Source organism: Episyrphus balteatus, chromosome 4, assembly GCF_945859705.1.
Source record: "Episyrphus balteatus chromosome 4, idEpiBalt1.1, whole genome shotgun sequence".
NCBI classification, from domain to species: domain Eukaryota; kingdom Metazoa; phylum Arthropoda; class Insecta; order Diptera; family Syrphidae; genus Episyrphus; species Episyrphus balteatus.
Genome location: NC_079137.1, coordinates 55,837,088 through 55,860,626, shown reverse-complemented (window position 1 = coordinate 55,860,626; position 23,539 = coordinate 55,837,088). Strand labels below are relative to the sequence as shown.

At 32.0% G+C, this 23,539-nt stretch overlaps 3 protein-coding genes across 3 annotated transcripts in view; 2 read left to right on the top strand and 1 right to left on the bottom strand.

Moving 5' to 3' along the window:
- LOC129919680 (frizzled-2) overlaps positions 1–11,969 on the top strand; it is a 228,625-nt gene extending 216,656 nt beyond the window's left edge. Inside the window, exon 6 of the mRNA XM_056000652.1 lies at positions 9,381–11,969. Within this exon, the coding sequence (XP_055856627.1) occupies positions 9,674–11,794 (2,121 nt within the window). The 5' untranslated portion in view covers positions 9,381–9,673 and the 3' untranslated portion in view covers positions 11,795–11,969. The remainder of the gene's footprint in view (positions 1–9,380) is intronic.
- LOC129919270 (uncharacterized) lies at positions 11,834–12,205 on the top strand. Its single transcript, XM_056000124.1, has one exon. It carries the CDS (start codon positions 11,834–11,836, stop codon positions 12,203–12,205), a length of 372 nt encoding a protein of 123 aa, XP_055856099.1.
- Positions 12,206–19,771: 7,566 nt separating this feature from the next.
- LOC129919969 (uncharacterized) lies at positions 19,772–20,414 on the bottom strand. Its single transcript, XM_056001111.1, has 2 exons — positions 20,284–20,414; positions 19,772–20,188 (listed from the first exon to the last, which is right to left on the bottom strand). The coding sequence occupies exons 1-2, from the start codon at positions 20,390–20,392 to the stop codon at positions 19,899–19,901; spliced, it is 399 nt and encodes a 132-aa protein (XP_055857086.1). The 5' UTR covers positions 20,393–20,414; the 3' UTR covers positions 19,772–19,898.
- Positions 20,415–23,539: the final 3,125 nt, after the last annotated feature.

The following is a 23,539-nucleotide window of genomic DNA, read 5'->3' as shown; positions in this document are numbered from 1 at the left end:
TTCATACACAATGCAACGATTAAGCTCCACTTCTATTGATCGATGAATCACTATTCTTCGAAATTATTAATTCTCTTTATCGCTAGCATTATGATTTAAAGCTATCTACTGTAGCTGAATAGCTGATTTGCGAGCTGAACTATTATATTTCAAATCCCTTGAAATGTAAATTGCGAGCTGAGTTCATTTACTTCGACCATAGTACATAAATCAGTAAACTACATATATGCTCCATTTCAAGCTACTTTATGTAATACCTTATGTGCCATATTGCTTGCTGATTAACTATTCTATAAGCTTAATAGTCATATTTGAAGGTATAATTCCTAATTGACGGCTATATTCAACTGCTGAATAGCTGATTTTTGAGCTGAATAGCTTTTACTCGCTTAACTTTAAATTGTTTTAAAGAAATATGAGTCATTTTTATATGTACGTCTTGAATCAGTATTACTTCAGTTGAATAGCAATACAAATGGAAGAGATGTTCCAATTTCAAGCTAAATAGCAGCTTTAAAACTACTAGCGCGGTTTGGATCTTAAAAGTGTTATAAAGTTTTTCATTGAAAAATAAACTTTATCTCAAGAGAAGACATCTACTTCTCATAAAAAATATCTACCCTTCAAGCTTCAACTTTCAAAAGCGATTGATATTTCAACTTCAAACTCTTTGCTTAAATCGAATTTTATTGATCTTAAGGGATGAATATTCTTTGTGTCAAGGGTTTTTCCCCCACAAAATAAAGAAGCAATAAAATGTTACTAAAGAATAATTTTAACCGTCAAAGAAGTTTCTTTGGCAATTTTGTTTTTGTTTTTTTTTTTATAATAAATGATTTTCTTTTTCTTTCATATAAAAAAATAACTTGAAACAACGCAAAAAAAAGGTAATATACGCGATAAAAGTTAGGAGTCTAGGGAGAAAAAATAAAATTTCTTTTCAAAAAGGTTAAACACAAAAAGAAAGCAAAAACCAGTCAAAGACCTATGCAGTTTATTCAATTTCCATATACACACTCTTTTACACTCCATGACGGCTTGTTTGAGATAAAAATATATGTACAAATACAAAAAAGTATAAAAAAAACCAACGGAATATTATTTTATCGCACGCGATCATAAATTTTATTTTAAGTTCAAATCCTAAAGGATATGCAGGATAAAAAAAAAAAATTTAAAGATGAAAGAAATTAAAGAAAAAAGACTTTTTACGTCAAACAGTGGGGCAATAATCTGGGAATCTGGGAAGTGGGGGATCTTTGTTAAGTATTAATTTGAGTACTTAGACCAGTTTATACCAATCTTCCAAATAATAATTTACGCACCACTGTTTGATAGGAATTGTTTCCTTTTTGCTACTTAGTTCTAACTAAACCTGTTTACACCTGAGTGCAGAAGAAGGAACGCTTTTAACTCTTTTGTTTATACCAATTTTTATACCATTAGGAACGTATGTTTACGAAAGTAGTTGAAAAGAAAAATTAATTCTGATTCACAATTCATCTTGAAGTTTTGATAAAAAGAATTATTTTAGAAATTCTTGCATTATTTTCAGATTAGACCAGTTTATACCAATCAACCAAATAATGGTTAAAACACAATTGTTTGATTGCATTTCTTCATTTTTTACTAATTAATTGAAATAACTTCGTTTTGCGTCTGTACAAGTATTTAATTTAAGTACTTAAATTTAATTTTTATACCAATAAATTATACCAATTAAAGATATTTCAAGGCAATAAGATATATTTCGCCTAAGACGTTTGCAAGAATCTTAAGTTTGTCATGCAAGTATAAAATAAGTCTTAATTGTTTCTTAACCACTTTATACCATTTACATTTGACCCTAATCTATCCCACTGTGAATCGAGTCGTCCTAACGCAATTTCATTGAGAGAAAGAGATGAACTTGGAGTTGTTTGACGTGCAATTCTATTTTTCTTTTATTTTTTTCTTTAACATTTTCATCAAACGAAACGAAAGGATGGATATAAGGTTGAGGGTTTACCCTTAGGGGATGTTAATCTTTTTGCGGTACTTTTGTCGGAAGTATTTTTAACTATACAAGGAGCATCGCAAATAGTGTTACTACACTTGATGCAGAACTGCATTTCATCTCGTCATCGTTGTTGTTTTTGTAGTTGCTCTTGTGTCTTAAAAAATAACCTCAAAGAAACAACGAATCCCAAAAGGATCAAAAGTGGACTTTAGCATTTAGAAGGGTATAGAGAGAGGTTGATGTAAAATGGAGTGTTGATGATGTTGAAGACTATGTAAAATTGTTCATTTCGTTAGTTCTTTGACCTTTAAAGTTAACTTCGTTTGAAGTTTTTCAAATGTGTTAATCAAATGAATGGTATAAATGAATGGTATAGAGATAGATAGGTGGATGAAAATGAAACGAAGACGATGACAACAAAGTGTTGGAGCAAAGGTGCGCTGTTCAGGTAAACAAACAAAAGAGCTCTAAGGTGAAATCTCAAGATCTTATATACGTACACACTCTTGCGGTAGACTCTTAAAGGTAGAAAGATGTGCCATATTGAACTGAGGGTTCCATTGGAAGTTATTCTATTTTTACTGAAGAGGCGCAACCTCACTGTCACAACATCGATTTGTAAACGATGTAACCAAAGCTACTTGAAAAAAAATTGGTTTTTTAACCGAAAATAAAAGACGAAAAACTTGACATCGATAGATAAATGTTAACTTTTTTAACGTTAGAGAATTTTTAAAGTCGTATCTCGTAACACTGGGATTAAAAAAAAAAAAATAAAAATGTTTAACAAAGTTGTGCTTTTTGCCTTGTAAATCCCCTACCAAGTTTTATTCAGCTAATTTAGGTGTTATTCAGCTTAAAAAAAATGATTCTGGTAAAAGAATAGTATAATTCAGCTATTTAATCAGCAATTCAGCTATAATGAAACAAAAGCTTACATGTAATTAAGCTGGAAATAGATTGCTTAGAATTCTACAGCAGCTTAAATTAGAACTATTCAGCTCATAATAGATTCGTTTTACCAATATTTAAGTATGTAACTCAAAGATGTTTAGCTCACGGATCTACAATTAATCTAAAATTTAAGTGTGTATTACGTTTAGCAGTCATTTAGCTCCAAATAAAATAATCAGGCTAATAAATTGATAATTCAGCTAGTTAATCAGCAATTCACCTTCAGTTAAAGGATATTATCTCGTCCCGTATCTCAAATTGTACCAAATAAAGTACATTGAAGTAAAGCTATTCACCTCCTAGATCAAAGATTGATCAAAGCGCTATTCATTTAATAAACTAAATCAATTCTATACATATTGGGTTTGGCTTGCATTGAAGTTTTTCAGCTCTTGGAGTAGTGAGTGCTTCAACTCGTATAGTACTTAGTTAAGCTCAACAAAAGTTCGCGACGCATTCGTTAGTCGTTCAATAAAGTGTTTTAACGAATAAAATAGCAATTCAGCGTACACTTAAACTATTCAGCTCGTAGCTTAGTCTTACCAAAGCGAAGCATTCATCATGAAGAGTTGCTTTTCGGTATAAGATTTGTTAACAGTTCCAACATAACAATTCAGCTCTTTGGATTATAATTGACAATGCTTCTACTTATCAAATTCTTTCAAATATAGTTATTCGGCTTGTAAAAAAGTAATTCCGCTAACAATAAAAGATCAGAAATTCAGCTAAAAAGGTCCCAAAGTGCTCCACTGCTTATTTGCCTATTCAGCAAAGCGGAAAAAGAATGCAGTACATAATTCAGCTGCAGTTAATCCATGCAAAAGACTGGAAGTTATAAATTCTTTAACCCATCGCTTTTCAGCAGTTCGTTATCAAAATTTGGTAGTCACACATTGCATACCTTTTTTTTCTTCTCCTTCTTCGACAATATTTCAAAATGAAAAAAAAAACATTGATCGATTTATTGCAATTATACTGTCAATTGTCATTTTTTTTTTTCTGACAGTTGATTGTTTTATCAAAAGAGACCGCAAGTCAATTTCTTTCTCTCAAACAGAACTTTTTGTTTGCTTTTAATATATTTTGAGCCTCCGATGTAGATATCCCTCAAGAATATTTATGACACTATACACCATCTATATACGACCGCATGACACATCAAAAAAATTGTTTGATAAGGTGCTGAATAAACTTTGGTCACTTTTTTTGAGGTGAACAAAATCCACAAAAAAAATTCAATTTGAGACTTTGATCTAGTTAAGTATTCAAAACAGTAAAGAAAAGAAAAAAAAAGAACACTAAAACCTACGATAAGCTCTATGAATCACGGTCTGGTCTTTTGGAGACCGACATGACACGTTCTCCAAATGATGCAGCAGTAGAAGAAGACCAAAGAACACATTGACCTTTTGCTATTAAAAATAAATTTAACAACTTGAGTTTTGAAGAGTTATGGTCTTCGAACTCAAGAAAAAAAAAAGAAAGAAAAAGAAAAATCAATGTCTGGCCATAGACTGTATTATAACTTTTAGACATTCAATCGTCCATCTTATTATACCTCCTGAGATGTTTAACTTAACAACGTTGTGTTGTGTTGTTTTTTCAGTTTTTCGTTCTAAAAGTAATTAACCTCATTTGTTGACATGATATGATTTCAAATTCCAGACACACATGGATTTTGTTGCTATTAAAAAGAATAACAACACACACCTTCACTTTTTTGTTTCGTATACCGCCCGTGTCGTCGCCAATGCTAGCTAAGGGAAACATTGTTAAGTGATTGCTCTAACGCTCTGGCTACTGGCTGGGGGCTTGATGAACACATTTTCCCGTCGAAGCAGCAATAAAAATGCTTGAAACTTCCAAAAACAAAAAACTGTTTAGGAATATCAAAAATATAAAACAGTAAAACGAACGAAAAAAAAAACCATTTGCTGTCGAACAAAACAAACAGAGCCGAAAATGTACTCCAGGTTTTTCAGGAGCTAATGGTGAACTATGTACACGTTGCTGGCGGTCGTTGTCGACGGGCGGGAAGTGCTATAGCCGGTTCCTAGTATCACCCACAGTTTCAAGTCAAAGGCATCCTCTTTTTTCTACACAGTATCTACACATCTCTGAGTCGCCATAGCTCTCAAGTGCGTATATAGTCGAGATACGTTTACTAACGTCTGCTTTGTTTCTCATTTGGTTGATGTTGTTGCTCTTTTAGCCCGCAACCATCAGGAGGAGGAAGATGTGCGATGGCATAGTGTAACCATCTGCATCAACATTTCCTTCAAATCCATTATCAGGCAGAAAAAAAAAACCTGAAGAAGCGAGCACACCCACCGATGAAGAATATGTACAACAACAGGAGCTCTGTGTACATTTAAGGAGGGTTGGGGGGTAAGATGGTTATGGTGATGATGATGGGGAGGGGGATTTATACGTTATTCGAACAAAAGGATGGACTACCGCTGGCGTGCAATTATTTTGTTGTTGTTGTTGTTATTTTTTTTGTATTTTTATTTTTATAGAGTATTGAAGGTGGAGGTGAAGAAACAAGAAGCATCTCCATCTTTCATGGTAAAATACACCAACACCATCATCATCAGTACCTTACCTTCCTCCATCTTCCGGAGAAGGATGAGAGCGAAGTAGAGGATAGTCGTCGAATGAATATGAAATTCCGGTGCCAAAGATTATTTAACATGACAAGTTAACAGCTTTTATGGTCTCCGCTGAAGGCGTACGGTGTTAACAGATTTACAGCGTCAATTATATGTTCTGGTGCGGTCGGTCGGTTTGGTTTTTGTTGTTGTTTTTATATATATTTTGGAAATATGATGTTTGTCTTAAGGTGGAGCAGAGCCAGAGCTCTGTCTATTTTCAGAGATGAAAATGCGTTTTGTTGTTGTTGTTTTTGTCTGTGATGTTGATGATGATTCTTCATAACAAAGAGAAGGGGGAATATAGTCGTATTTGTCGGAATGAAAAATGTTTTTTTGAATGTCGTTTTTTTTAGAGAGATAAGAGAAGAAGAAAGAAGAAAGACAGTTTTTAGAAATATTTCAAAAATTTTTACAATTTTGGTTATAATTTATTAATGAAACTGCTCAAATAAATATTAGGAAAATTATACGAAAAGTGATCTGTCTCTTTTTGGTATGGTGAAGAAGGCTCATTTTCTTAGTGGTTTTTAAGATTTCTTAATTAGATGAAGAGTTATAGTGATGTTTTGAATGATGTTTATGGCTAATTTTGACATCATTAAAATTAAATGGTTTTCGCCTCTTAACAAAGCTTTATTTTATTCTCAAAAAAAAAAAATTAGAATTAATTTATGTGAGAAATTGATGATATTTATCAAATTGGAACAAAATGTAGAGCTTATTTTTGATTTGACGAAGAATTATCCATTTCAAAGGTTTTGCTCTTTTACTAGCCTTTAAATTTACAACAAGGAATAACAAACAAAAGTAACAAAAGTTCTGTATATTAAATTTGAAGAGATTTCAGGTGTATTTTTCTAATTGAACGACGAATTGCTTTCAGCATTTTATAGCTTATTAGCCTTGTAATGTACAACAAAAGTTATAAGAATTAATTCTTTGGTTCAATGGTAACATTTTTAGACCATAAACTTTCAAGTCAATAAAGTAATTTTGAAGGAACTAAGTCCCAACTGAACCAACACACTGAAAGAAGATACTGCTCAGATTCTTTCAAGTGTTCTTAATTTTTTTATTTTTTTTATTTATACTTTCAATAGTATTTTAGAAGCTCTAAAGGGGTTTTAAACTTCAACAACTTTTTTTGTCGGATTAGCAATCTCAGACTTAAATTGTAACGTATTTTAGTAATATTTATTCAGTTTTTCTTCCTTTCCATTAAAAAAAAACCTTCAGACATCTCAGAAGACGAAGACAAAAAAAACTTATAAATTGAATAAAATATCTCCAACACTCAAAAGTTCAACAGACCAAAAATTTATTGATGCTGAACAAACAGTTTAGTGTCAATATGGTCCAGTTGAGTGTGCCAACATATTTATTCCATAAAGGTATCAATTTTTTTTTTTACTGTATCAGACCAAAAAAAAAGGTAAAAAAAAACCATTTCCATCATCGTAATCAACAACGTTTACCTTTTTTACCAACACCATAGAGACCTTTAAACACAAGTGACCATATTTTAACTGTGCACACTCCAAATACAGTATAAATTTTAACCATCAAGAGAGACTTGAGACAAGATTGAAGATGGAGATGGTCGAATAGTCGTGATCAACGACAAGATCCTCCAACTTATGTTCAAATAGAAGCCATATATTTATACTCTGTCGAATAAGTTGCTACTGGGAGATCACTATTTTTTTTTTTTTTTGTATCTTTATCATGTTTACTTAATTATGAGTGCTTAGTTGGAAGATCTGGGAGACTCTGGACTCTCCTTCTTAAGATCAGAAAATTTATCATCCATCTTGTCGCCGATCTTTTTTTTTGTGTGTGTTTTGGCTGATCGACGATCGACGACGACTGAAGATATCAAAAAGGCTTTCTGTGATGATGATGGTCTTCGCTGATGAGGTCTGACACACAAGAATAACAAATGGATAAGGTTTGGTGATCTTTTTTTCTTTATTTTTATTTTTTTTTTATTGTAATGAATAAGGAATCATCATTGTCAAGTGGGTAGGTAGAAGGAATTAATATTGTGATTTATACAGAAAAGATATAATGAAGGTGATTTGCACTTTATTTTTCCTCTTAACAATGATGTAGTCTTTATGAAATTGTGAAGTGTTTTTTCCACTAAAGAAGTGGTATTGAATATTTATTTAAGTTCAAGAGCCAGCAAGAGATCATTTTGAAATTTTTAATTTTTTCTTAAGTTCAAATTCAATTCAATAAAAATAAATAAATACCTACTAATTGAAACTGCATCATCACCAATATTTCTGTGAAAGAAACTTTAACAGTCATTGAAAAGATATCATAAAAAAAAACCAAAGTGAAGAAAATGTTTATTTAAGACTAGCTGCAATTAACACTGATTGAATAGATGTTAAGTATGTTTCTATAAACATTTAAGATAAGTGAAGATAATATCCTTTCTGATAAATGCAAGACTGTGAGAAAGTCTGGTAGGCAATAATATCTTTGGTCATCCTCATTAAGTACCAACCAACTGACAGTATCACAAATTGAAAGTCGCAACGTTTGTTGCTATTTTTGCACCTCTAAGCTCCTTGATGACATCCTTGAGAAACAAAATGAAATAAAAATCTTCTCAATAACTTCCAATAACTATCACTCGATTCCGTGAGAATCAACAAGAACGAACATTTTCATTGAAATTTAAAAAAAAAACACCTTAAACACAGTAAACAGTGCACAGTAGACAATTGACAGAAGAGTACAGTGCATAATAAACACTTAACAGTACACAGAAGATCTTGTTCTAGGAATTTTGCTTAAACCTTTGGCTAATTTTGAATCAAAAAACTGCCTACCTATCACTTCATCACATAATAAGGTTTTGGAAACCTCAAAAAAATCTCTGAAAAGCCATTGACCTCCTCATAAAAAGGTGTCCCCAAGCCGAAAATACCTGTCTACACCTCTTAATGTTATAAAAGTATCAAAATCCTTAAACCTTAACAAATCCCGCTGATGTGACAGTAATTGCACCACATAAATTGTCAAACTAAAAACCACAAGATTGCTACTTTAAATTCGCTTAACATTTTTTCGGTAGCATTGCTGAGATCAGCATCAGAAATTCATTACTACCTACTTGTCGCGGTTAAAGTTAATAAACAAAAAACTGCATCCATAAAACAACCTACTTCCATCATCCAGAGAATCGATATCGTTGTTTAAAGTTTAAAATCATAAAGACAGACAGAATCAAGCACCACCAAAGAAGTCACCACAAACAAAAAAAAAAAAGAGCAATTGATATTCTCGGTCTTGGTGGTGACCACTTAAATTCAACTCTTCTTTCTCTCTCGACTTAAATAAGCCCCCCAAAAAGTCCAAAAACCGACAGATTGGTGACACTCTTTTTCGTCTTTTTGAAGGGAGTCTCTCTGATGTGACATAAAGACCAACACCATTACCAGCCAACAGCAAGTAAGACAACAGACAGAAGAAAAAAAAAATCATTTTCAATTTGAAATCTGTCAAATTCAATTAAATCCGAAAGATGATGCCTTTACCGAAGCTTCTGTTATGTCGTTTGGTTGTTGTATGGTTTCTTCTTCTTCTTTATCATGTTGAATTGGTTGTTTCTCGTCTTTGGGTTATTTTTAGGTTAAAAATAATTTTCCATCATTATGATTGATTGATTTGTTAAAAAACAATTTACCAACAAAAAAATAATAAAAAAAAAAAAACTACTTGTATCCTAATGCGTATCTGTCATTTTTCTTTCATTTCAGATGTCAACTTTTCGAACGATTTGACGCAACACGACAACGTTGTTGTTGGCGTATAGTCTCATTCTTTCTTCTGGTCTTCATTGTTCATCTAAAAAAGAATCTAAAAGACAAGTGAAAACGAAGATAAACAGCTCTATAGGAGTTTTAACGGAGTCCCGAACGAAAGTCGAAGGGGGATAGACTTCTTCTTCGAAAAGAAACTAAATATAATCACGAGATTGCACAAAATCAGCTTTGGTCTGATTTTAGTGTAAACCCGCTCTAACTGATTTAACCTCAACAAAAACAAAAAAATGTATAATCACACGACAAATCTCGTCAAAATGTCAGTAAAACATAGTAGACGAAGAACACTTTGCAGTCCACGACTGTCAAGTCTGCGAATATTGCTCCATGTGTTAATACTTGGAGTCATAGCGACACAAATTACCGCCGATGGTATGCAACACATGACAGACAATGGCGGTGGGGGAGGCGGAATGGGCGGGATGGGCGGCATGGGTGGTGGCAGCATGTCGATGGAAGTCAGTCCAGCTCCAGCTTTTGGTCTGCCGGCAATGCCAAAAGACCCGAATTCGCGTTGCGAAGAAATAACCATTCCTATGTGCCGAGGAATCGGTTACAATATGACATCATTCCCGAACGAAATGAACCACGAAACCCAGGACGAAGCTGGTTTAGAAGTCCATCAATTCTGGCCTTTAGTGGAGATCAAATGTTCGCCAGATTTGAAATTCTTCCTCTGTTCAATGTACACACCTATTTGCCTGGAAGACTATCACAAGCCTCTTCCAGTTTGTCGATCAGTATGCGAACGAGCTCGTTCAGGTTGTGCGCCCATTATGCAGCAATACAGCTTTGAATGGCCCGAACGAATGGCTTGCGAACACTTGCCATATCACGGCGATCCCGAAAATCTTTGCATGGAACAACCGACTTATACCGAAAACGAAGGAACTGGCCATTCGTCAGGTGGTTCCGGTGGTTCAGGAGGCTCATCTCGAGGAGGTGACTCCGGTTCGAGCAGCTCTAGCGGCGGTTCCGGTGGCAAATCGAATCGCAACAAATCACAATCGGCCAAATGCAAAGGAAAGAATTCAAAAAACTGCCAAAATTCCCTAGGAGAAAGAACAAAGGAGTGCACATGCAGTTGCCGTCCACCACTGATACTCCTGGGGAAGGAAAACCACTGGTACAACACCACTGTCGGAAGGGTGGCCGGCGTGTCAAATTGCGGAATACCATGCAAGGGGCCGTTCTTCACAAACGACGAAAAGGAATTCGCCGGAATATGGATCGCACTGTGGTCGGGTCTGTGCTTCATCAGCACTCTAATGACACTCACCACATTCATCATCGACACCGAAAGATTCAAGTATCCTGAGAGGCCAATTGTCTTTTTGTCTGCTTGCTATTTTATGGTTGCAGTCGGGTATTTGTCAAAGACTTTTATGAACAACGACGAGATTGCATGCGATGGCCGGATTTTGAGGCAATCTTCAACTGGCCCACAATCGTGTACTTTGGTCTTTTTGTTGGTGTATTTCTTCGGAATGGCTTCGTCGATTTGGTGGGTGATTTTGTCGTTTACTTGGTTTTTGGCAGCAGGCTTGAAATGGGGCAATGAAGCTATAACTAAGCATTCTCAGTATTTCCATTTGGCCGCATGGTTAATTCCGACGGTACAAAGTGTTGCCGTGTTGCTTTTATCGGCTGTTGATGGTGATCCGATTTTGGGAATTTGCTATGTCGGTAACTTGAACACCGAGCATCTCAAGACCTTCGTTTTGGCACCACTTTTTGTGTATTTGGTGATTGGCACAACTTTCTTGATGGCTGGTTTTGTATCACTCTTCCGCATTCGATCGGTGATCAAGCAACAAGGTGGCGTTGGAGCTGGCGTCAAGGCTGACAAACTTGAGAAGCTCATGATTCGTATTGGTATCTTTTCCGTCCTGTATACCGTCCCGGCGACCATTGTCATTGGATGCTACCTTTACGAAGCAGCTTACTTCGAAGACTGGATCAAAGTGCTGGCTTGCCCATGCGCCAATATTAAAGGCCCAGCTAAAAAGCCTCTCTATTCCGTGCTAATGCTCAAGTATTTTATGGCATTGGCCGTCGGCATAACATCGGGCGTGTGGATATGGTCGGGTAAGACTTTAGAGTCATGGCGACGTTTCTGGCGCCGGCTCTTCGGACATCCTGATCACACAGGTGCAAATCAGGCTCTGATCAAGCAGCGACCACCTGTTCCCCATCCATATGCTGGATCGGGAATGGGTGTGCCGGGTTCAGCGGCAGGGTCATTAATGGCAACTCCTTACACTCAGGCAGGCGCCAGTGTTGCATCGACCAGCCACCACCATTTGCACCACCATGTCTTGAAACAACCACCGGCCAGTCATGTATGACCTGGCGAGTCAGGAGGTGCTTCAACCGGCGGCATGCCAATGGGTGGAGGCGGCAGTACAATCGGCGGTAGTAGTGTTCTTGGCAGCGGTCATGGCGGCGGTGGCATGCCCATGAGCGCTGGCATTAGCAGTAGTACAGTTGGTGGTATGGTAGGAAGCGGCGTTGGTGGTATGGTTGGAGCTCCTCCTGGCATGATGACAAGCGGTGGTGGAATTGGTGGAGGCGTTGGTGGTGGAACACCCGGCAATAATGGTGGTGTTATGTTACCTGGCGGTGGTGTTGGCGGTGGTTGCTATGGTGGACAAAGTACGGCTCCTGGGTCGGTTGTGGATTCTCGGGCTGTATCAGTTGTTGTTACTCTGCCAGGACCTCAACATGGTCAGGCATTGAGTGATTATGGTCCTATATAGTTGACGGCACGTCCATATACCGCCCATTGGGTATCAACCAGCAGTTTTAGTCAACTCTAAAGACTGTTTTGTGTTGGGCGCCATTTTTGTTAACATTTTACCACCAAAATAATATACAACAAACACCCCAATTATCTAGTCCATTGAAATAAGTTTTTCATTGTGAAAACTTTTTATATATTAAAAAAAAAAAAATTAATTAATAAAAGAAAACACACACACATGCACAATTAAGTAATTTTTTTATTTTCATTTTTTGTCTTTAACTACTTATATATGAAAATTAACAAAATAAAAAAAAAATCAATAAAACAAAAAAGCCTCTTCACATTCAAAATGCCGAGGACAGTGTAATATTTGTTTTTAATTTTAATTTAAACAATAATTCTTTATATAAAAAAAAAATAATTAAAAATGTATATTGTATAAAATAACAATGACTGAGTATAAGGAGGGACGCCATTTTGCAGGTATTAAAAAAACACTGCCAAAAAACAAAAAATTAAAATAAACATAAGAATTTATGTTTTTTTTTTCAATGTCAAATCGAATACAAAAAAAAATTAAAAAAATTAAAGTTTAAACAAAATGAATCCTTTTGAATCAAATTATTAAATAAAACCAAAATTGTAAATATTCTTAATAAATTATTTTTTAAATTAAAAATTTTACCCACAAAAATAACACAAACTTTAGCTTTTAAGTAAAATATAGTTGATAACATCCGAATTTCTCTCTGTGTAAAAAGATAGGTTAAGCTTAAGAGAAAAAATCGATAGATTTAAACTTTAAACATTTAACTTACAAAAAAAAAAATGAAAAATTGTAAAGTTATGTTGTTTAATTATTATATTTAAAAATTAAAAAAGAAAAAATAGGAATACCTACAGGTAAAAATTAATAATTTGTATAAAAAATAAAAAGTTAAAAAAGCATAAATCACTATTTTTCCTGATCAAAAAAAAAGAAGAAAATCGATAAAAAAAATAGTCTAATTAATATTTATTTAAAAAAAAGTAGACTTTTTGTAAATTTATTATTTTATTATAATATTGTTATGTAAGTTTTTAGCTTTTAGTAAATATATTTTATGTTTTTTTTTTTTATTCTAATATTATTTTATATTTTTTTTGGCCATATTAATGTTTAGTTGTTTTTTTATTTTTTTTTTTTGTAATACAATAAATAGTTTTCATTTAGATTACATCTTTTCTATATAATTATTGTTATTTAAATTTAATTTTTTTGTTTAATTCTATTTTAAATTAAATTATTATTTTAAATCGAAAAAACAATTCATACAACAAAAAAACAAAATTAAACTTATACGAAACAAAGTTTTATTTAAACATAAAATATTGTGATTACTGATTACATATATTTAAAAAATTGAAAAAGAAAAATAAAATATTAAAAATATATTATTTGAAACCAATATTTTTTTTGAGTTTTTGTTTGCTTTCAGATTTTTGATTTTTGTGTGTTTTCAGTTGTTTTTCTCGGCATGATTATGTTTTTTATTTGGTTTTGTTTGAGAACATTGTAGGAATGCGGGCCAATTCATAAATTTTTTTTACAAAAAAAAATCTCAAAAGCAGAAGGATGACACAATTCTGAATGTGAAAAAAAGGGATCTAGTTTGGTTTTGTGAGACAGTGTGACTTATTGAAATCCGTTTGCGAAGTTGACTTTGAGACTGTTTTACAAACAATTTATATCAGTTTGCAAAATAGAAAGAAAGGCTTCGTTTTAAAATTCATCAGATGCAGAATTATAGGTTGCGAAAGTCAAAAGATATACAACTTTTTTATGCTAAACGTTCACGAAATGACGGTTTGTTTTCTTAGAATTATAGTTGAGACTTTTTTTTGAAACTAAAATGTAATAAGTAGAGGAAACTGATATGAAACTTTAGATCAGTTTCCTTTTGATTTTTCTACATATAATCGCGGTCCACTTTCACAAAAATCTGTTTTGTTTCCAACAATTTCCAAATTTTTTGAGAATAGGCAACAGCAACTGTACTGAAATAAAATAGGTATCCAACATTTAAGCTTACAGAGAGTTTGACGAAAGTTTCGTGATTATTCCCAACATTCTTACTCTCAAACAGGGACCATCTGACAGGGACCATTAAAGCTATACTCAAGTTGTTTCACCAGGCTGTCTCTACCGTCACGTACAGACAAATCTGCCTTACTGTCTTCCATATTATCAGACTGCCTTGTTTAAAAAAAGGAGATATTTCAACTATGAAGATCACACATAATTTTACTCCTTTATTACTTTAAGAGGAGATTAAAACGAAAACAATCAAAAGTGTGTAGTAAAGTTCTAAGTAAGTTTTTATGTAGAGCCAAAAAAAGGACTTTAAAAAAAAAAAACTGCTAGGAAAAGTTGAGCTTGTTGATCTTCAGCATTAAGCAAACTCAGGTTTTTTGTATCACATCTATCTGACATTAGTGATACACCAACTACGGAGAAAAAAGACCACCTAAAAAAAAGCCGATTCCGCATTAAATTAAGCGGATTTTTGCATGGTTTTTTGTCAAGATGACTTCCGTCTTAAATTAAGCTAAAAAATCTTCTTGATTTTTTGAATGTCTAAATTTAAAAGAGATCCACTTATTTTAAGCGGAAAAACATCTCCATTTAATCAAAAAAAAGCTGTCAGCAAATGGGGATCGATCCTAAAATTGTTGGGACACTAAGCGAATGCTTTACCATCAAGCTAACTCGTTGTTGGAAATATGTATGATAAACTGCATCTAAAGCTGATGTCTTTTAAGATGAAATTTCACATTCAAATAAAAAGAAGCTCACCTTAAATTTAACAGAATTTAAGTGGATTCCCCTTATTTTAAGTGGAAATCCTATTGTTTAGTGGTGGGATTTAAAGTAGGCATCATCTTTTTTAGGTAGCCTTTTATTTCTCCGCTAGGGACGCGAAAATCTACTCGCTTTTACACTCGCTATTATTCTCGAGTTGATTTCTTGAAAACCACTTCTGGCGGAAATTTTCAAAGTTTGTTCTTATAAACAACACAAAAAATACAGCTTTGATTGTTGTCTGATTAACAGCCCTAACCTCTAAGGGGCTTGCTTAGGTACTTATTATTTTTTGTGGAACGCGTTCACTTTTTATTACATAAAAGGACTGTATATACTACGTTCCAGACTTAAATATTCAAAGTAAATGGAAATAATATAAAAGGAAAATATCTTGACAGTTGGTGCCAACATGGAGGAAAGAAGTCATTTAAGTTCTTAAATTAAAATTAAATTATTATTATTAAATATTTTTTCACTATGGTTTAATTTTTTTTTTATTTTATTTAATTTTTTTTATTTATCATATTGAATTTTGTACCTATCATATTTTCTTTTTTTAAATCCCAGTTACATATCGCGGTTTTTGTTTTATATAAATTTGTAAATTGTGATTGAAAAATATGTAAAAAAAAAAAATGTAGGTACTCGTAGAAAAAATTGAATACAGCTCAGAAATTAGTATTTTTTTTTATTCATAAATAGTTATTTTTTATTTGTTGCTAAAATTTAATCGCTTTACAATATTGTTGATTTATTTTAAAACAAGTTTTATATAGAGGATTTAAATTTTAATTTTTTTCGAGATGTCAAAATCTAAACAATAATGACACTTTAGTAAATTTTGATTCTTTATTATATAAAACTTGTCTTGAAATAAGAAATTGTTTGTGTTTTTTTTATTTTATAAAATGCAATAATATTATTTTAAATCAGTGACAAAAGCAAATTTTAAATATTAATTTAAAATAACAACTTTACAATATTATATATTTTATATTTCTGAGTATGAGTTCAATCTTTTAAGAACTACGAAAATGTACCCCCATTTGCTTGATGTTTGGTGTTATTACTTGTAGTCTATAAAACTCTTATATATTTTTAAACTAAAAATTTAAAAATAAACTCAAATAAAATGAGAATTGTAAAAAAAAAATTAAACAAATTAAAAAAAAATACAGTATTGCTATTTTTTATATAAGTCAGTGTAGCAATGTTAACTGAAAAACAAAATGTTGTGTTTAATCTTAAATATTATATAAGTAAATCATAAACATAAAAAAAAATATTTCTTTTTTGTTTTTCTTTATTGCGCTTATTAAAATAACAAAAACAAAATTGTTTATTAAATTTAAGCATACCAGCCAGCATTTAAAAATTTGTTTTATATTTTAATTAATATTTAAAAAAAATTAAGTATTACTTAATGCAAATTGTAACGAATATACGTAAATAAAAGAATTAACAAAGACGCTAAATACAAAGTAACAATTTAAGATAATATTTTTATTATATATAAAATTAATAGGTGATAAAATGTAATTTTAAGAATACAGAACACGAATATGAATAAAGAGAAAAACAAAAAAAATATTAAAAAAACAAAAAAAATCCATACAATAATTTTATAATTTTATATAATACCTAATTAAAAAACAGTGAAATAAAACTATAAAATATTTAAAAATTATAAAAAATACAACAACACACAAATACAAAAATAATAAAACAAAAAAACAAAAAAATCACAAAGAATGAGTACACAAAATAGATTGTAAATTAAGAACTTGAAAGACGAAGCAGAAAAATAAAAAAAAAAAGTTTTAAAAAATGTGAAAAGAAAAAAATATTTATTTATTTAGGAAAAGAAAAAAATATAACTTATTTAGCAAAAACCAAAAAAAAAGGATAATTTTATTTCATCTGGTTTCACAGATTCAAATTGTATACGAATAATAAGAATAATTAAACTAGATTTTCATTTTTTTTTTCTTTAAGTTAAGAAGCAAAAGAAAGCCATTGTGTGTCAGTTAAAATAGAAACAGAAAGAAAAGAAAGAACGTTAGAGAAAAAATTAAGAACGTTCAATCAGAATCAAATTTTAAATTATACAAAATGCAAAAACAAAATATTTAGTAGTAGGTATAAAACGTAAAAGTATATATATATATATAAACATATTACATATATATTTATTTCTCAAAAAAAAAAAATAATGTAATTGTTTGAAAAATAAACGAATTTTATTACAAAAGAAATTCTATCCAATAAAATAACCATAAAATTGTAAAAGAAAGTGTTTTTCTTTTGGATTGAACCCGAATTCCAGATTTTAAATAAAATAGCACAAAAATGTTGCAACAACCCAGGAGATACTATTTTTGCAGCTTGGAGTTAGAGAGCTGAAGAAGATAATGATATCCCTACACACGACGAGGAAAAACTTAGAGAGTATTCAACGTACAAAATTGTCTTCTTTGTACCTACATTTATTATTCTGTTTAAACACTAGTCTTAACGTTTAGAAGAATTAAACGGCTAAAACAATAATTTCAATATTTTTGTGAAAAATTACGTACTTTGAACTTAAATAGCACTTAAACTAAATAAAATTGCACCTCTTTTATTTTTTGTCGAGTAAATGAAATTACATTTCACTGACCACAAATAATTGGACGTAATGCGAAATGCATTCCTCTGCACGCCTCTGACCCAAGTCCCTTATAATTTTAATTAATCCACTTCGTGAGCAAAAATTTCCGACTTTTGGAGTAATTTATTTGAAGAAGTTTTGGACCTAAATAGCTGCGATTATGCATTATGCTCTAATTTTATATTCTTTAACTTAGCGTCCGAAAATTTCGCGATTTTTCTCGTATGAAACAGTTAGCACTTTTTTTAAAAGATTCAAAATTGGTTTTAGGCTTTTGGTATAAGGCGTATATTTTTCCTCCCGAACTCATTAAAAATTTTTTTCCTTTGAAAATTTAATTTTTGGGTTTCTTACGCATTATGTGTGTTGTTTTATCAGTGCCATGAATGTTGCTTTGCAAGTCATGCATTTGATGACGGATAGACCGATTGACATCAAACTTGGTTTGTAGGTTTTTTTTTTTTGAGACTCTACAGATTTTTGGAGTTAATTTTCTTGGACGATACCTTCATATAAAAATATTGGATTTTGTTTAAAAAAATTCCAATATTTGTATTTAGATAACCTCTATCTTTTCATGAAATTTTTGTTTTTGAAAAAGGAAAACCGTTACCATTTATTTCAATTTATAAGTTCAAGTGACCTCAACTCCAAAAATTTATAAAGCGTTTCGCCCAGGTACGACAGTGGGCTCATCAGTTAGATCTGTCGTACCCTTACTAAGACGCCTTATTTTGGTCGATGTTTACCGACACTATATGAAATAAGGCGTCTTAGTAAGGGTACGACAGATCTAACTGATGAGCCCACTGTCGTACTAGGCCAGTCATTATATACATTTGGAAATGCAAAATGGCCGAGAAAGCTAAATTTTGGATATGTTGTAGAGGATGCCTAAAAAAGCTTAACTTGAAGTTTTCGACCAAGATTTCCTATGAGCTTTCCGCCATTTTGAAAAAAAGGATAAAATTGTTTTTTTGACAATAACTCGGCTATCTGAGCTCGGCAATGGGCAGTTTATTTTTCCGCTTTCATATAACATTTATCCTAAATTTTGCAACCATCCATATGCTGCTAATAATTTTTTAATTTTCAAAAATTATTGGCACTGATCTAATTGCAATTTTGATGAACTGAATAATATTGAGATTGAAGCAAATTACAAAATGCACAATCAACACAAAAAGCCGGTATACTCTATTTACAAAATTTGGGTTAATAAAATTGGGGTTACAAAAAAAAACATTACCATCTTCTTCTCATTATTTATTAAATAAATACATACATTTGTATGTATGTATGTGTTACTGATATAATAATATAAACATTAAACAAAATATGAATGATTGTTTTTTTTTACAACCGAACGGGCGGCTTGCTTGGCGGTGGGCGCGGACTAAACGACTTTGCGGCCGGCTGGTAGTCGTAATTTTTGTCCAAAAAAAATATAAAAATACGACATTGTAGGTCTGAATGTGGTCTACAAATTTTTTTTAATGATTTTTTCGATATTCATCACCCAAAAATAGATTATGTCAAAAAACAAATGGCATGTCCTAAATTTTTGACTTTTTTAATCGATATCTCGAAAATTGATCATGATAGACAAAAAATATGCATGCATGAATTGTAGAACTCGTTAAAAACTACAAAAAAGCTCCTTGTAAAATTTTCGCATCTCGTCAGATAGCCGAGTTATTGTCAAAAAACCAATTTACATAAAAGAATAAGTTTCGAAGTAGTCAAAAAACGTTTTTTTGCATTTTCCAACAGTAATATTTCAAAAAACGGGAGTTGATTTGTTTTTCTGACTTCCGAACCGAGTTCAAACACCAAAAACCTCCAAAAAAATTTAAATTAGTTTCGGCAACAAACTCTTGTTAACTAGTGTAATCTTCCAAAAAAGCTAAATAAACATCTTATCCGTTTCAAAAGATAGGACTGCGCAGTGCACAGTCAAATTTCTTTTTCAAGCTACGACCACTAAAACCATCTTTGACAAAAATATGGCTTTTTAAAAGAATCCAAAAAACAACAACCTTATTAATGTTATCATTCAACAAACTATAAATAAAAAAACACAATTTGTTCGATTTTTTCGCCTATACTAATTTTTTATGTAAGGAAGAAAAATATTGATCCAACATAATAATGTGATGTTACATGTTCTCGTAGTATTTCTTAAAGTAACAATATCAAATGAAATATTTCTTAATATCCCATATCTTCGATACTTGCATCGTTCTGATGTTTGCTAAGTTGCTTGCATCTGCATTTACCATCATTTTGTCGACCAGATCCCAAAAAGAGTCTCCTTGAACCCAATGAATTAATACCTTCATTAATTTTCGGAAATCCAGTCATGGTCTCTTTAACAGTTGTCATCAAAACAGGCAAATACATCATAAGTTCCTTCATATGACTCACCACTTGATTATAATCGATATTTCCAAAAAAATCTGGCTTTTCTTCCATCGGTGCTGATCGAGCCAAATTGAAGCCTGGAAAAGACACAAATAATCAAATTTAAACAATTTGAAATTAAACAAAAAAAAAAAAAAGAAGAAAAAAACCAATTAACAAAAGTACACCTTACCAACCAGAGAAATAATGAAAAATAAGTGAATAGATTTCATCGTTGAGTTAATGTTAAACAAAATGAATACTTTCTGTCCATTTGAAGTTCTATTTAAAAGAATTTCCATGAAGTTGAAGTAAATGGTTAAGGTCATTGGTAACAGGTGTTTGGCGAAAATTAAGATTCGCTCAGCAAACTTTTAACGAATTTTTTTGGTTCGAAAGTAGGTTGATGTCAGAAATATGACTCTCAGTTAAAATATTTCGTAGAATAATGAAATTTTTGTAGAAAAATGTTGTCGGTATGACATGAAGTTGTTTTAATACTTTTGGTTATAATGTTAATGTCAACAAACGCTCAAATTTCTCACGACTAAAGGTCAATATGTATATTAATTCATATTTTAGTCACTTTAGATTGAAAAAAATATATTCGAAGATCTTTTGGATTATCATAGTTGAAAAAATACAATATTGTTTGAGTCTTATATGTATAAGTAATAACAGCGTTAACTTTGTTTTAAAAAAATAGGTAATACTTAATTAGATATGAGAAAGGGATTTCTACATGCATTAGATAGTTTTAAGCTGCTGCTTAGTAAATTACAAGCACATATAAATTTTAGCTATGTGAATTTTGAAAGAAAGAAAATCATTTGCAAACTCCACTTAAGTTTGATCCGAAATTTCTGAGAAATGCAATTACTGTACACTTCAATTGGAACTATTATTATTGTTGTATTGCACACCTCGCACCGATAAATAATATATTTTCAGTCTTCAAATCAATAAGGTCACTAGGGTGTATGAGTAACATAAAGAAATATTTTATTTCTATTCAGTTTGCTAAATATTTTTTAATCGCATCTTAGGGGAAAATAATAGACAAAAGATCCTATACGAAATTAAAAAATTGATGCTCATTGCTTAAGCTATAATAACCAAGAAATACTATTGACTTAGTTTTGAAACAAGAAGCAGCTTTCTATAGCTTTGAATTATTTTCAAGAAACAATTTTTCTTAAGTTGTTTTTGTTCTGAAACTTTCAAAAAGACTGATTTTTGAGTAAAATGTACCTATCAATGACAATAAAATATCCCATTGTGCCTTATGGGAATTCCATGAAAAGTGCTAATACTTTTATTTAGAAGAAAAAGAGTAATGCAATGTAAGACTTCTTTTGAGGCAAGTAAGTAACTATTTATCAAGACTTTACAAGTGTTTAAGAACCTAACTCCCGAAAATTGATACTCAGCCAGCCAAACTTTTCATCAAGTTTTTACTAAGAATAAACGCTTAAGCTTGGTTGTTTAAAAAATGTCGTTTACGTTATGCAACACATGTACCTAATTTATAGTAACTATATTTTTTAAACTGAGACTTGTGGACGCTTCATCAAATAGAAGGGAAAATTTAGAATCATTTCTAAATTTATAAATCGATATAAAAACTGTTACTGCACTTAAAATCTATTACAAACACCAAAAACATTTCATCTACGTTGTGATGGAAGGCTCCCTTACTTTTTCAAAATCGAATAAGGACTTTGCATATCGTCGCTGTTTTAGAAAACTGGCATAACTCAAAATTCTTAATTCCTTAGAAAATCTTTTTTAAATTTCCAAGTTTGTCAATTTTCCATACTATTTTCATTAAATTAAGAAAAAGAATCGGCTGTTTGATAGGATGCAAATCCTTTAAATTTATACTGAGTTTACAAGAAGAATGTATTGTTTACAGTAAATTGGCATCAATAACTCAAAAACCAAGATTTTTGAGTTATGCCGGTTTTCTAAAACAGTGACGATATGTTGCGACCCTTTTGACCACATTTTTCCACATTTATGGCTGTCCCACATACCATATAAAACGATGACCGACGACAAAAAAAAAACTCAGCCTACAGCACTTTTTTTTGTAGGGAAAAAATTTCAACACCTGAACGTCGCGTAGCGTCGTCGCCATAGTTTGTTTTTGTTAATTTTTTTTTTGGCATACAATAACGCTGTCAGCAGCATTTTTGGTTATCGGTCGCCGTTAGTGTGGGAGAGGCTTTATCCAAACACATTGAAAGTTCATTAGAGTTAAAAACAAAGCTTTAAGAGTATAAAATAATACTTATGAGACCAAAACTTCCTTGGAAGATATAATGATGTGAACCAAATTGAGATAAACATTTCATTTTTAACGCAAACTAGGAATCAAATGAGTTTATTGCATACATTTAGGGTCCTACGTCGTACCTGGTCGGGTAGTTGTTGGGTGCATAAATGTTGTTTAGACAAGCAGCGCAACTTTTAGTCAACTGTCAACACTAATACATTCATTCTCCACTACCGACGAAATCTAGCTATAGAAACCAATACTTTGCCTTGGATGAGGAATGATCATATATTGACGATTTTTGGTTATTGATCCCGGGCAAGATTGGTTTCTGTTTGGTAAATAATGGACTAACATACAAACCCGGAGTCCTCCAAAGTGAGAGAGCTTAAGCGTTATAAAATACAAGTAGATACGTTAGGCCTTAGCGAATGAGGAAGGTTAATATCGGATAAATATAAGTTACCGTGACGCAACACTGTATTTTTCCGCTTTTATTTTACCGGAAAGATATTTTTGAGCACTCGGAATCATTAAATCAACGAATCATCAAGGAAAAATTCCGGGCTAGAGAACGTTACGTGTTAAGACCCTATACTGTACAGATCTCGTTACTGACGAAGAGAATGACTAGGTCGACTAGGTGCCCAATGGCTAGCCTATAGCCCGATCAATCTAGAAATTTTATCAAAGTTAATTTAAGTTCAAAATTTTTTTATGCAGTTAGGTTCCTTTGATGGAGGAGAATATAAAACCACAGTTTTACACCAAAATTTGATATGGCGTATCCCCGAAAATGACCCCTGACCCCTAGGTAGTACGGAAAGAGTGATTTCAGTCGAATTTAATAAAATTTTAGTATGTTGTAGTTCATGTGAAGCTTATAACAACTCTCTATGGATGCAACCCCCTTGCCCCAAGTATACCCCCTCCAAAGCCCCTTTATTGCCACCTTTTTTACCCCATTTGTACCCTTTTAATGGGTTGAGTACGATAACTTAGGCGCCCAGAATTGATAACGGTTTTTTGAAGAGGATTTCAATACAATAATTTTTTTCTATAGAAGGGGTGATCTATCTCCCCCCCCCCCCCCCCCCCCGTTTAGGTGGGAGGGGCAATTTTCTAAAAAAATATTTAAATTAAAAAATTATTAATAAACAACGGCAACACT

Excerpts from the sequence above, each read along its gene's own strand:
- LOC129919270 (XM_056000124.1), top strand. The coding sequence starts at position 11,834 with ATGGGTGGAGGCGGCAGTACAATCGGCGGTAGTAGTGTTCTTGGCAGC.
- LOC129919969 (XM_056001111.1), bottom strand. The coding sequence starts at position 20,392 with ATGGAAATTCTTTTAAATAGAACTTCAAATGGACAGAAAGTATTCATT. Across the intron at positions 20,189-20,283 it reads TTTCATTATTTCTCTGGTTG|GCTTCAATTTGGCTCGATCA; the intron begins GTAAGGTGTACT and ends TGTCTTTTCCAG.